Source organism: Staurois parvus, unplaced genomic scaffold (assembly GCF_062004578.1).
Source record: "Staurois parvus isolate SC_StPar_1 unplaced genomic scaffold, SC_StPar_1.0 ptg000499l, whole genome shotgun sequence".
Taxonomy (NCBI): Eukaryota; Metazoa; Chordata; class Amphibia; order Anura; family Ranidae; genus Staurois; species Staurois parvus.
Window position 1 is genome coordinate 4,148,018 of NW_028318295.1, and position 15,725 is coordinate 4,163,742.

The 15,725-nt window shown below is 40.9% G+C and overlaps 1 protein-coding gene across 3 annotated transcripts in view; it reads left to right on the forward strand.

The window, feature by feature from the left end:
- Positions 1 to 15,725, forward strand: part of RPGRIP1L (RPGRIP1 like) — a 433,499-nt gene that overhangs the window by 223,491 nt on the left and 194,283 nt on the right. For all 3 annotated transcript variants that reach the window (XM_089689846.1, XM_089689845.1, XM_089689847.1), the window contains exons 11-14: positions 1,572 to 1,678; positions 2,189 to 2,239; positions 14,563 to 14,742; positions 14,908 to 15,025. In XM_089689846.1, the coding sequence (XP_089545972.1) occupies positions 1,572 to 1,678; positions 2,189 to 2,239; positions 14,563 to 14,742; positions 14,908 to 15,025 (456 nt within the window). The remainder of the gene's footprint in view (positions 1 to 1,571; positions 1,679 to 2,188; positions 2,240 to 14,562; positions 14,743 to 14,907; positions 15,026 to 15,725) is intronic.

Sequence of the window (15,725 nt, forward strand, 5' to 3'; positions counted from 1 at the left end):
CCGAGTCTCCTCACTGACTAGCATATCTCCATGCTGCTTTTGTAGAGCTTATGTTGTTATCTTTTAGTCGCAGAAGGGTTTCAGGGTTTTCACTCCAAACTTTTTACAGTTCCCAAACCAAAAGGGGGTATTCACCCCATTTTTGGATCTGAAGGCCTAAATGTTTGCATTGGAATCCATCATTTCCACATCAAATCCACCAGATTGGTAATGTCCTCAGTTTATCAAGACTTTCTAGCCTCTGTGGACATCAAGGATGCAAATTTGCATGTCCCTACCTTTACAGCACATCAGCGCTACCTGCACTTTGCTGTGCATTCTCAACACTATCAGTCTGTGTCCCCACCATTTGTTCTGCCTTCTGCACCTTGAGTGTTCTCCAGGGTTCTGTCCCAGTGCAAGCTTTGCTGCGATCCCAGGGCATTTCCATCATGTGATATCTCGATGACCTCATATTGAGGAAACAGTTGGCATTATCTAGGCATGGCCTAACAATGGTAGACATAGGATAGGACAACCAATGCTTTGCCACAAAGTTTGCAGTTTGTGTACCATCACAAAAAGCCATCAAGGATTTTCTCTAACATTGAATTATATTCAATGATTTTGCAATAATGTCAAGTAATCCTGCTTATGCGTTTCAGCAGGAAAGGCGAGTAATTTACTCTTCGTGTTATCAAAGCACAGTATCCCATCTCTCTCAGTAGTTTGTGGTCTGCAGAAAGTCTCCCGGATTCTTCAATGACATATATTTTTAGCTTTTACACTTGTATAGTGATGAAAAGTTGAAACAAGGTTATCATGTATATTTTTAAACGCACCAATGTAATTTCCAGTAGCTAATCTCAACTGAAGTTTCTCACATGAAGTTCTAAATGAGTATCAAAACCATTAGGTATTTCTTATTGCATGGGGTATAGTAATGAAGGACTGAAGACCTTCAGGTAAATCTCTGCTTTAGAAATTGTAATTACAACTTTGTAATTTTCAAACTTTTAGACTAAACCACTTTTCCTTGATGATAAGTACTCTGCTAAGTCCTTCTTCTACTGAGAAGATGCAGATGCTTGGGAAGCTTTAATGGGCTTCATAGTGTAAGAGTACAAGGGTTCCACTAGGATGCTGCTTTGAACCCAGCGGAGGCAGCGTTAATCACATGTTGAGCCCAGAACATTTCTCTCACACTGCCATCTGCTGCTGTACTGCATATCCACCTCCAACTGTCTCTTAGATGTAGCAGGTATTGTTTCATGTTTGACAGTGAAAAGTAAGGCACATCAAAAGAGGAAAAAGGTGTTTCATTTAGTCAGGGTAGAGGAGTGTAGAATTGTAATATTCTTTGTATTGAGCATAGCATGCTACACACCAAATCTATTACTATATATTGGAAACTTGCTTTGTTGGTTTATAATGTGGCTAAACATATTTGGTTCACTCTTCTTGGGGAGGTTTGTATGCTAATTTATTTGATAGTGAAAAAGCTAACAGGGAGAGAAAATAAAACAGATTCCATGTATATGTAAAAGTAAAGTATATTGTCTTCATTGTTTGGTGTTGGTTTCTACCCCTAGAGCAAGCTGAGAAACTTGATGAAGAAAATAAGAAACTCCAGCTGCGTTGTCTGGAACAGAAGCATCAGCTTGATGAATTTCAGAACAGACTCAAATTTTTCACAAAGGTAACTTTATTCATTTGACACATTTACTTTATTGCACATTAAAGTGACTGCCATATCGTTCAGAATATGTACCTATCTAAATTTGTTTGCAATGCATTGGTTAAAAGTTTGTAAAGACATAATGCACTTAGATGTATGTGTCATCTAAATTTAACAACTTGTTTAGAAAGTTCAAAAAGATGCACGAGAAAGACTACTTTGATTTCCTATTCTAAGCCTGTAAAGTTAAATAATAGAAAACATTTTCTTTTTGCATGCTGACAGCCCTGAAACATGTGAAAACAACACAAAGTAATTGGTGAAAATTCAGTATGAAAATAGGAAACAAAACTAAGTTACATTAAATTTTAATATTAATCTGGCTCAGTCAATGCAGAAGGGAATACTTAGTTTTATTTTTATTTTATTTTTTTGTTGTGTTGTGGCATGACTTGTAGCTTTTGTAGCTTGAGATGTAAATCAGATTTACTTCTGCTCATCTGATTGCCCTTCTTTCTGTTTCTGCTTCAGGAAAGTGATGTTGATGTCACTGAACTCAGTGAAGCTCTGATGCTCATAAAGGTAATGTCTCTCTCCTACCTATGTCTTGAATTGACCTGTCAAATTTACACAAATGACATATGTAAAGTCACTTAGAAAAAGGAAAAATCTCAATTCCACTAGTCTACACTTACACGTCTTGCATTTTTTAGCATTACATCAAAAGTAACTTAGCAGCAAGGCTCACCTCTAGTTCTAGAGCTTCCACCTCACCTAACATATTATAGAACTTTTGAGAAATGTAATATTTAGTAACATGGCCTACTTCTTTCCTAGAATAGTGTAGACATATATTGTGTCCAAAAAATCAACTAAGCATTCATTGTATTTAAAATTATAACATAGTGTTCTTGTTTTCATTTAGAACAGTTAAAACTGTATAACCAATGTTTACATTATTCATGTGCCTCTAACTGCTAGACACATGTAGAAATGTATTATTTTTCTTCTGTGGCTTGCCTTTTCCTCAGTACATCACAGCTAACTAGTTGACCTATGACCTACAAGCCTAAACCCTAGTGCACACGATGAGAACATCGGACGAATGATCGTCCATTTTTTTTTTTATAACTTTTGCCTGCTAGTCTCATAATGAAAACGAATAGGTTACTAAAGTTATGAAAACTCTCGTAAGACAGAATACAACTTTGGAAGTGATGTAATGTATTTTAATGTATTCTTTAATTTTTGAGCATGGGTGGTCCTGGTCACATGATTTGTTTCTTACAAATACTATACTAATTACATGAAAATCATTTGTTCTGTGTTATTTTAAGAAAAAATGTTCCATGCTTCTTCCTTCGGATATTTTAGCATGAACTGTTGTGATCGGCTCTTGACAGCAGTGCACTAATGAATAGACTATTGGATGATTGTTCCAAATGCATTTTTATTCCATCTGATATTCTCATCATGTGTACCGGTCTTAAGCCTTTTTTAGTTTTTCTTTTTTTTTCATGCAGTGGGATAATTCCTTGTTCTGCAGCTCTGTGACCTGACATCTTAATAGGCTTGGTGTAATGGAAGGGCTGGGTACTTCTTGGTTCAGCAGGAATCTGCAGAGGTTTGTGGCAAAGGCAAGGGATCCCTTGGCTTGCTCAACAGACACTTTGGCACCGTGGAGCCAGTATCAGCTAATTTATGCATACTGCACAGGATAGAGGTAGAAGGGGTTCTGGTCATTCTGGTGACTCTGTATACCGACCGTGGTATGTCGACGTGGTGCTGTTGGTCACAGACCCCTGGCTGCTGTCTCGGGGGCCGAACTTCCGCTATGCTTTACTATCGCTGGCTTTGATAGCTTACCTTTTGAAAGCCAGGTTCTGAAGGACAGGGGATTGTCAGAGTTGATCATCCCTATTATGCTGAAAGTAAGTAATCTTTCCTTTAGGAAGGTATACTATCATACTTGGAAGGCACATGTATTATGGTTTGAGGCTGCGGGTGTCCATCCATTTTTTTTCTCAGTAGCTCTGATGTTGACCTTTTATTACCAGGCTGTTGAGCAAAATATTCAAGGACCAGGAGTCTGCTCCTGGGATTTTCTTTAAATGCCCCCTGGCCACGCACTGTTTGATTTATACCTTCTGTGACGACCGTGGCGGCAGACCCCATCCCTTCTCACCAAACTCATGACCGAAGGACTAGCCAATCTAAAACTACGCTGTCACGTGCGTAACAATGACACGTCCAGCTGCACCCTGCACAAAGATTTTCCAGCTAATGGACCACAACCTGTGTGCCGGCAGCCTGGGAGCGATTGTTACTGCGTCAGGTTAATTACATAATTATCCCTTCACACTGCCACCACCTCCTTTTTGTACAGAGAAAGAGGAAACTGGCCAATATCAGCAATAACACTATGATGTTTAAATAATCGTCGGTATACCACTGTGACCGCAGGCAGAGATATACCGCAGTTTAAAACACACACAGTAGCACTTTTCCGAGGCAGGGATTCTTAGTTTGCATTAAAGAGCTTTAGAAACAGTTCAACACTTTCAGAAAGTAAGATTTATTACTAAAAGGTCAAAAGGGTGCAATAAAAATATTTACAGAAAAAGATGTAGCCAATATATATAAATATACAGAGAACAATAGCACAGCAAAGAGATAGCAGAAAGGAATTTAGATAAAGTACTTGCCGTCAGCCAGGGTGCCAGGGATCCCTGCGGCGCTGGTCCTGGCGCAGGCGCAGTGCGCCGCCTGGTGCAGGGACGCGAGCACTAGGTCAAGGCCGACCGTGGCGTCCGAGCTCGCGCATGCGCACTGGGAGCCGCGGGCACTCGCCTGGCACCAATGACAGCGCAGGGCGCTATATTTAAATGGCCCTGAGCTGTCATTCAGTGCCTTCTGGTCTTACCTGCTCCCTGAATCTGCGAACCTGTACCCTGTAAGTTGCTGACCCGGATTGTACCTGACCACTCTGTATTCTCCTACTCTGACCCTTGGCTTGCCTGACCTCTCTCCCGGATGCCCCTATTGGATCTGATACTCTGTTGCTGACCTGGCGTGTGACCCGACTATTCTCTGCCCTCCGCTTTGTACCGCACCATCCCCACGGCTACCGACCCGGCTTGTCTGACCTCGCACTTGCTCAGCCATCCATCCCATCGGGGTCACCCGACCTCCTCATATCAGGCTCTCCCCTGTTGGAGACCCTGGCGAACACCCCTACCACTGACGGGTGTACTTAGTAGTCGCGACCTGGTCTCGGGGTACTCCAAGTCCATCCCCACCATCAGGAGCCCTGGTGAACAAGTACTCTGGGGCTTAGATTCCGCGCTCTGGGGACACCTGACCAGTGGAGTGCTAGTTGTGCCGTCAGGCGGTCCGTTACACTGGGTTAAGCAGATCAGGTTTCAGAGCAAAAGGGCCGTCCCCCAAGTGGGTTCCGATGTTAAAAAGGGAGAATTGTTCAACTTTCCTCAACTCAGCTTAGCTTTTTATAGGAACTCCACAGGGTGTCTCCCTGAAAGCAGAATATTTTGTATATCCTCCTGCGCTGCTATGCCTACTATGGATAAAGGACAGCCGCTAACATCCAATACTCCCCTTAAGCTGGATGAATAGATAAATTAGTATGATAGTGATGTAGCGCTATAAATAAACTAATACCTTTTATACACAATATATGGTAGTAATGCACAATTATATACAGATCTATTCAGGTGATATTTGTAGGTGATTAGTGCAATATATATCAAAACAAATATTCAAGTGATAATTCCAGATTAATAAGTGGCGCACAATTACAATCTCTGTATATTGTCCGTCTCTATCCCCACCGTAAGTAGATGGTATTTTGATATGTTTTTCTATAATTATTGTTCAGTGCTCGTTTTTAAAAAATACCTGCTTTATATATGCTAATTCTGAGTTGAAAAATTAATTATGTATCTTCAAATGTAATGTTTAAAATTCAAACAAAATGTTATTAAATATATTAAAAAAACCCTTAAATAGCCCCATTACAGATTAATAATAATGTAAAATCTAATTATCTGATGACTGATGAAAAATGGAAATTGATATAAAATATAAATTATTATTAAAAAACTTAATAAAATTAAAAATGGGCCTTGGTATATTGGAACCCGAGGTAACCAGATTGGTACAATATAGAGAGACAGGACAATCAATATACAGAGATTGTAATTTTATAGGGACAACATAGTGTAGAAGTCGGTATACCCAGAACCGCAAGAAAATGACAGCTGTCTTTTATATTACACACTTATTCTCAAGATACAATAAAACTATAAGAAAATGGCTGCAGAAATGTCTCCAAAATAAACGGGACTCCAACAAAATGGCCGCAATGATTGACAATGATAACTAACCAATCACGAGCAGGATCCCCTTATAAATACCAGAGACAATCACCATGACACTATCCTGATGAAGCTACGAGGGGCGTTACGTAACGCGTAGAAGCGACGTGGTGACGCACTTCCGGTCCAGTGCCATCTTGGTACACCAGAGTGCTCTCAGTACACCCTAGAGAGGTGATACAAACTGCGAATTGTCTTCCCTGCTAAATGTGAGTTTGTACTTGGCGATTTTATCCACGTTAAACCTGTTATACAGTTTTGCACTATGGAAGATCTTTGTGTTTTTGTTGTATGATCCCAAAACATCACGAGTTTACAAGGGTATATACCAAGTTACTGAAGGTGGACCAAAGGCTATTGAGATTTGTGGAGCTATTTGTACCCTGGAGAGGAGCATGCAGGATCCTGAGTGATCCATAAGGCGTTGTGGCCCCTATGGGTAGCAGGGGGAAGGTGAGCGGGCATGCCTGCCATTTAGGATTATTTCTCACAACCTGCAGCAACACAGGAGCATGTTTTTGAAGAACTGTGGGTGCTATCTCATATGTGAAATCACTGGTTGCTGTGGACATTTTCAACTATACCACCTATATATAATGACTTATATCCCTGTATAGGGAATCACTGTGTGCCACTTATTAATTTGGAATTATCACTTGAATATTTTGTTTTGATATATATTGCACTAATCACCTACAAATATCACCTGAATAGATCTGTATATATTGTGCATTACTACCATATATTGTGTATAAAAGGTATTAGTTTATTTATAGTGCTACATCACTATCATACTAATTTCCCTGAAAGCAGAGAACCAATCGCCTCATTTGGGGAGGGAGTTGTGTAGGCGCGTAGCTCAGGCTATGACCAAAGCCTTCACAAATTATACTATAGCCACTAACTTTTCCTAGGAACATATAACATTTTATCCACGAGTAGGTTAATACGCAGAATCTTCTGCTGAACATCTACATATGAAATATGAGATACCTGCTTGGATGGTTAAGGAGATATAATTTTTTGCTCTCCTGTATATGCCAGCTAGGGGGTGTAATAAACCAGGCGACTTGTCTTAAAGTGAGCCATCCGAATATGTGCTCCCTGTTTATGTAATTATGTCGTATTTGAAGATATGAAATTATATGGAAAAGTGAGTTTTTAAATGTAAGTCTGTTTTTACGACTAGCTGGAATGCCTTTGAGCTCAGTGAAGGACTTGGTTTATGGCTTTACGATATCCCAGATTGAGAAGTTAACAGACATCTAGACCCCAGCTCGGTTGGAATTTTATAGCCCTGGAGCTCTCCCACTGGGGCCTGTTGCCTTTTTAACACAGACCTCATTCCTGAGGGAGGGGGGAAATTGGAGGAGGAAGCCTGATTTGGGAGAGAGAGATACAAGATGGAGGGGTTTGGAGCAAAATGGATGACCGTGTCCATCTCTGTGTGCATGATTGCTACACCTTCGTCCAAGGGGTTTAGCATGTGGCACCTCCTGTGCACTCCCCGTAGCCACTGTGGGACTTTAACTTGGTTCTCCTGCTTTCCAGAAGCCTCAATTTGAGAATGTTAGGGAGATTCCTTTGCTTACTTTGCTTACAACCGTCTGTCTAACCCTCTGCCACCAATTCTAGGTAGATTAGCACCTGCTTGGCATAACTGGTTTTGTACACCTGACTCTAATTCTACAAAATCCCTGACTGTGCAAGTGTACAAAGTGTGCAAGTGTAATAATTGATGCAGGCTTGAAACCAAAGGGTAGTCACACCAAATATTGATTTGATTTAGATTTTTCTTCTGTTTGCTCACTTTGCATTTTGTAAATTGATAAAAAAATAAAAATGCATTAGTCACCCCCATACTTAAAAAGCCTTCCTTGGACCCTACCAATCTTAACCTATGACCCCATCCCCTTTTCCTCCAAACTCTTTGAACACCTGGTCTACAACCAACTGAGTGACCACCTCATTAAGAATAACCTTCTTGATCCCCTTCAGTCTGGATTTTGCCCTCAACACTCCACAGAAACTGTTCTCCTAAAAGTCACAAATGATTTATTAACAGCAAAAACAAGTGGATACTATTCTGTACTCCTACTTTTGGACCTTTTGGCTGCCTTTGATAGGGTTGACCACCTTCTCCTCCTCAAAAACGTTATTCTCTTGAAAAAATAAAGAGAAACAGCGCAAACATAGACCTCTAAATAAAATCAATATACAAAGTGCAAACATAAATGAAAAATTGATCAATAGTGAAGTCCATCAAGATAAACCAAAGTTCAAAAAATATCAAAAAATATTTGTGCAAAAATAAATATTTTCAAATTCTTCTTCTATTATAAAGGAACTTCCACCTTCCACCCGTGAAAACCAATATCAAATGCACTCACCAGATATAGGTGAATAAAACGCCTCTTAGGAATTTTATGGGATCCTAAACCCTCTTTCGTATCCACTCTATAGGAATCCTCCTCTCCAGCATAGGCTCCACCATCCGACCAGGGAGAAAAAAATCTCAGATAGTGTAATATTGTAAGACACCATTCATAAGTGAAATCAAGGATTAAGGCCACTCACATTAAATTCACTTTAAAAAGGCATATTTATTAGGACCAGCTTCTTTCAGATGAACAGTAGATGCAAGGCAACCTCCCACGGAATCTCACATCACAGCTCCAGGTTACAGCAGAAGCTCTACAGAGACACCGCATATACAGATCCCAAAAGATGGCCGCTGGAACGCACCGCTCAGCGTGCGCTCCACTCACCGGAAGTGACGTCAGACGTACGGAATAGAAACCGGAAATGCGTCAACGCGTTTCGCCCCTCCCATCGGGCGTTCTCAAGACGTTCATTTCCTGTCTGAAGCTCCCTTATATACCCAGCAGGGACCCACCCCTCCGTTCCAATTGGTCAAAACCCTCCCCGGGATTATCAAAAAAACCACTCCTCCTGTAATGTGACGTGAGAGTCCTTTACAGATGAGGTATATGCCTACACAATTAGAAATCCTTTTTCAAGTTATTCCCGACACTGTTGAATTATCTCCCAGAAGCGACATGTATATTACCACATGTCCCCAGTGGGAAAATACGAACAAAGTATTAAACAAACTATTAAACTAAACTATTAAACAAAGTTATTCTCTTGGTATCTGTGACTGTGCTCTTCGTTGGTTCTCATCCTACCTATCCCACTGCACCTTCAGTATCACAATTCTACTTCCTCCCCTCCTCTTTCTTTCTCCGTTGAGGTCCCCCAAGGTTCTGTTCTTGGACCTCTCCTATTCTCGATCTACACCTCCTCCCTGGGTCAGCTGATAGCCTCTCATGGCTTTCAATATCATTTCTGCGCTGATGACACCCAAATCTGTCTCTCTACCCCTCATCTCACAACATCAGTCTCCTTGCACATCACTAATTCAGTGACCGACATATCAGTCTGGATGTCGCACCACTTCCTCAAACTCAATCTATCCAAAACCGAGCTCCTAATATTTCCTCCCCCATGTGCCCCTTCGCCTGACGTCTCTGTCAAGATCAGTGGCACAACAATCAACTTGTCCCCGCATGCCAAGGTGCTAGGTGTAATGCTGGACTCTGAACTCTCCTTTCGGCCCCACATCCAATCACTTTCCAAAGCTTGTAGTCTCATCCTCCGCAACATCTCCAAAATACACCCCTTCCTAACCAATGACACCACAAAACACCTAGTTCACTCCCAGGTTATCTCTCGCCTTGACTACTGCAACTCCCTCCTCATTGGCGCACCTTTTACATAGGCTATTCCCCCTTCAGTCTATCGTGAATGCTGCTGCCATGGTGATCCACCTTACCAACTGTTCAGTGTCTGCCACCCCTCTCTACCAATCCCTGCACTGGCTGCCCCTCATCCAGTGAATTAAATTAAAAATACTAACGACTTTCAAAGCCATCCACAACTTGTCCCCCAGGTACATCTGCAACCTAGTCTCAAAATACCTAGCAAATTGCTCTCTTTGTTCCTCCCTAGACCTCCTGCTCTCTAGTTCCCTTGTCATCTTCCATGCTCACCTACAGGACTTCTCCCAAGCCTTTCCCATTCTATGGGATTCCCTACGCCAATCTGTCCGTCTATATCCTACTCTGTCCACTTTAAGGCAATTTCTGTAAACCTTTCTCTTCAGAGAAGCCTATCCTGCCTCCACCTAACAACTGTGCATGCATTTTCTCCATCTGCTCGTCCCCCACAGTTATTACCTTTTGTATCACTTGACCCTCCCCTTTTAGATTGTAAGCATTAACAAGCAGGGCCCTCTGATTCCTCTTCTATTGAATTTTAGTGTAACTGCTCTGTCTGCCCTTATGTTGTAAAGTGCTGTGCAAACTGTTTGCGCTATATAAATCCTGTATAATAATAATAATAATAATAATAATAAACAATTAAAATATGTTTTTTTGAAAGAATTCTTACTTTACAGCATTTCTATGTACCTTCCTAAAACTTTTGCACAGTACTGTAGGTCACTGTGTGCCTTGCCCTTTAACAGGGCTTTCACCATCTCCGGATTATACCAGATGTACCAAAAACACACCTTGTTCCTCCTCCAGCACAAAGTACAATATTCCAGGTGAAGTCTTTCCTCATTGCTCAGTGATCTTCCTACAATCCTGTACCAGAATTTGGCTTTAACTACTCTAATGTTTTTTCCTGAGTAAATGGTCCACCTCCTCCATTCATAGATCACATTTCATTTCTAAAAGCTAATACGGCTTTTATGAATGGAGGAGATGGGCGGTAAAGACGGATATAATCAGGCATCTTGATCAGTGCCTGTCACAATTCAGCTTTATTAACCCGTGCTATATTGGAAAATCTACGGACTTGGGGGGATGGATGGGGGTTTTAGCTATTACAGGAGTCAGCAGCACAAGGGACACATCCTACTGACTGTAAATAATGTCTCTTGTGCTGATTTGTTTTTCTTTTGTGACTACAATTAGGCTTTAAGGATTGGTGTGCTTGTCAGGGGGAGGGTGCAAAAGCATAACACTGTGCTGAATGGAGACATATTTGGCTCATTTATGGCTGTGGTGCACAGTGTGCACCTTTACATTGTGGTTTTATAGAGATAGGCCTGCAGTGGATTAAATGATGTAGTCATATGGTCTCCTTTTATTTCTAGAATCTCCACTACATTTTGCACTCCTCCCCTTACCTCTAAGCTCTCCACAGACCTTGCAAAGCACTTTCTGCGGACACCATCTTCATTCAGCTTTCTGTTGCCCTAGAAAACTTTAATGTGATGCTTTGTGTTCAGATATGTGTTGTGTCAGGAGCTCTTCTTTCAGGAGTCATACACTGGAAACCTGTCAGAAGTTGCAGCAGATTGCCTCCCAGGTTCCCTACACTGGTCTGGAGGAATGTCCTGGTGTTTTGCCTCCTCTCCACTACTAGCTTGCAGCTTCAGGCTGTTAGCCAACAGTAATAATAGTGATGCTGCAGACACCACTCCTGTCAGCCCAAAGCAGCAGAGAGGAGGAAACTTACGGCTGCCTGAAGACCTGGCAGACTGATTAGCTGAATTTTTGCAGGCAAGATCCAGAGACTACCAAATATTGTCAATAGAGCCAGTTAGAACCTTCAGCTATCAAAATTATATTGCTACAAAATACATAATACATTCTGTTTATGAAACAGTTTATGTTAACAGCACTTAGTTATTATTTTGAATTAGCCAGAAGGTCAGAGTTAAATTTAAAGGAGAAGTACAGCCAAAGCTATTTTGGCTGTACAGTGCCTTGAAAAAGTATTCATACCCCTTGAAATTTTCCACATTTTGTCATGCTACAACCTAAAACGTAAATGTATTTTATTGGGATTTTATGTGATAGACCAACACAACGTGGCACACAATTGTGAAGTGGAAGGAAAATGATAAATGGTTTTCAAAATGTTTTACAAATAAATATCTGATAAGTGTGGCGTGCATTTGTATTCCGCCCCCGAGTCGATACTTAGTAGAACCACCTTTCGCTGCAATTACAGCTACAAGTCTTTTTGGGTAAGTCTCTACCAGCTTTGCACATCTAGTGAGTAAAATTTTTTTCCATTCCTCTGTGCAAAATAACTGTCAGATCGGATGGAGAGCGTCTGTGAACAGCAATTTTCAAGTCTTGCCACAGATTCTCAATTGAATTTAGGTCTGGACTTTGACTGGACTATTTCAACACATGAATATGCTTTGATCTAAACCATTCCATTTTAGCTCTGGCTGTGTGTTTAGGGTTATTGTCCTGCTGGAATGTGAATCTGTGCCCCAGTCTCAAGTCTTTTGAAGATTCTTAACAGGTTATTTTTCTAAGATTGCCCTGTATTTGTCTCCATCCATCTTCCAAACAACTTTGACCAGCTTTCCTGTCCTTGCTGAAGAAAAGCATCCCCACAACATGATGCTGCCACTACCATGTTTCACGGTAGGGATGGTGTGTTCAGGGTGATGTGCATTGTTAGTTTTCCACCACTCATAGCATTTTGCTTTTAGGCCAAAAAGTTAAATTTTGGTCTCATCTGACCAGAGCACCTTCTTTCACATATTTACTGGGTCCCCTATATGGCGTCTCACAAACTGCACTTCTTATGGCTTTCTTTCAACAATGGCTTTCTTCTTGCCACTCTTCCATAAAGGCCAGATTTGTGGAGTGCACAACTAATAGTTGTCCTGTGGACAGATTCTCCCACCTGAGCTGTAGATCTCTGCAGCTTCTCCAGACTTATCATGGGCCTTTTGGCTGCTTCTCTGAATAATGCTTTCCTTGCCTAGTCTGTAAGTTTAGGTTGACAGCCATGTCTTGGTAGATTTGCAGTTGTGCAATACTCTTTCCATTTTCGGATGATGTATTGAACAGTGCTCCGTGAGATGTTCAGAGCTTGTTTATAACCTAACCCTGCTTTAAGCTTCTCCTTAATTTTATCCCTGACCTGTCTGGTGTTCCTTGGCCTTCATGATGCTGTTTGTTCACTGATGTTCTCTAACAAACCTATGAGGGCTTCACAGAACAGCTGTATTTATAATGAAATTAAATTACACACAGGTGGACTCTGTTTACTAATTAGGTGACTTTTGAAGGCAATTGGTTCCACTGGATTTTAGTTAGGGGTATCAAAGTAAAGTGGGCTGAATAAAAATGTATGCCACACTTTTCAGATATTTATTTGTAAAAAATTTTGAAAACCATTTATCATTTTCCTTCCACTTCACAATTATGTGCCACTTTGTGTTGGTTTATCAATAAAATACGTTTACGTTTTTGGTTGTAACATGACAAAATGTGAAAAATTTCAAGGAGTAGGAATACTTTTTCAAGGCACTGTATTTCTCCTGTGGATCACAGGAGTGCAGTTCGTTCTGCACTCCTATAGCCTGTTTTCAGCTGACAGCGCCTGAGGTCTGCTGTCGGCTGACCTCACTCAGCCTGTTCAGACTTGGGAAAGATCCTGACTTTAAAGTCAGGATCCACCCCAGAGCCACGAGCAACACCTGGCTCAGCCTCTCAGCAGTCTGCTGAGAGCCTGAGCCAGCCACTCCCTCCCCCTCCATAGCCCAGTGCTCCAGTGAGCACAGGGGGAACAAAGCAGATAGTTGATTGACAGTCACTGTTCTCTGCTCAGAGCGGCGGCGAGGTCATGTGATCGCTGAGTTGTTACCCTTAGAGCCAGCGGGGGACAGGTGCAGCATTGGTGCGATGCTGCATCCACCTAGGTAAGAATGATTTGGGAAAAAAGGGAATTCCCATGCTTCTTTATTAAAGATGCTATGATTTAGCTGCACCTTGATGGCCGTGATTATCTCTTTTTCCATAACTGCCTAGGCAGCCATGTGTGCCCTTAGAGTCACATGCCTTATTCCACTTGGTTGAAAATTTATAAAGCAAGTTTGAGGTAATATGGGCTTGTTTTTTTTCTTCTACTGATAAGTAAGTTGTTACAGATGCTGCCTTTGAGAGCACTTTATTTTATCAATATGAATGTGTTGTGTCCCTAAAAACTATTCCACGTCATATAAGGGGAAGACCGCACAAAATCTGTTGTCTGCTACTCAGATTCAGTATCTGTTCCATATCTTTGCGATGCTTTCAGTATGCAGGTTCACTGTCTCCTGCTGAGATTTGCTCATCAGCCATAGAACTCCCTGTAATTGGCATGTGCAGTTTGTCAATATAATTGGTTGTGGCTTGAAAAAAGCCTTATGAAACATGTGGCTCAGACTTAAATTTGGCACTATAACAATTACAAACAGATTGGGACAATAGCACAGCCCTGAATATACTCGTAATAAAGTCATAATTAGTTGGCATTAGAAATGAGTTTGTTAATCATCAACATTTTTGCTGCTTTGTGAATTATTAAGTGCTACATTTTCCAGAATCCAAAGTTGACCTTGTTACTTTTTTAACCCTTGCACAACAGATATAGAAGAAAATACCTTAAAAGCATTGTCCCATTTTAAATTAACTTAAAACCTTTCTGTAGACACGGAAGCAACAGAAGAATGGAGAGGTCAAATTTTTGGAGAAAGTGGAGGATGACATGGGGAAGGACCTTGAAAAGTCTTTAAGAGAATTACAGGCAAACCATGTGGAAACTGTGCAGGAACTTGAGAAAACTAGAAACATGCTGATAATGCAGCATAAAATCAACAAAGATTACCAGGTAACTAAACAAATGTCTGCGTAATTTGTACAAGACAGCGTTATTTGTATACTCAAGGAAACAAGATTTGTAAACCTAGCCACACTACATTTCTTCTGCTTGATCCAACACTTTAGAGATGACTACAGCAATTCTTTCTTAATCTAACAGATCTTTTATTCACAGGATGAAGTGGAGGCTGTTACACAGAAGATGGAGGGTGTGCGTCGTGATTATGAAATAAAGTTGGAGCAATATGCCCACTTGCTTGATGTCAGGGCAGCTCGTATTCGCAAACTTGAAGGTATTTTTTTTTTTGTTTAAGGGAAATATATACACTTTTTAGATTGTATTGTAACTTGTTAATATTGCTATTTTATATTTATTTTACATTCACACATCTGAATGGTAAAATGGCCTTAAACCTAGGCAATTCAAATTGAGCATTTGATGAAAAATGCATACAAACAGGTAATTTCAGAATAATCAGTAGATCCAGGGATAAAAGAAGCAATTTTATATTGAAATTCTGTAGAACCTCCTCATTCCTTTAATATGGTGGGTTGCAGAGCTCCCTGACCATTAGGGAGGCTTAATTGATAGGAGGGTGAGCTTCTGTTTATCTCTCCTGATAGAGGTGAAAAGCTTTGATGTAGTACAAATACTGCCTTTTGCATTGCTACAGGATATTCCTTAAGAAGAACAAAGTAGTGAATAGATAGGATCATCCAAGGGTTGGATCATTATGTTCAAACAGGTTCTCTGCCATATAGTCACTTTAAAGGCTTTAAAGTCCAACTTTTGGAACATGTTACATGTTCCACATGTACTTAGGATGGAACATGTAACATGTTCCAGCTGTTGTCGCCAGTCCCCCCGATCTAGCCTCCCTGTGACAGCGGGCAGATCTTTCTGCACCTTCTGTAAATTTTTTAAAAGAGCTATGCAGTGCGGGGCTAGGCCAAAACAGCAGCGTCATTCATTCACATTTTCCTGTGAATAAA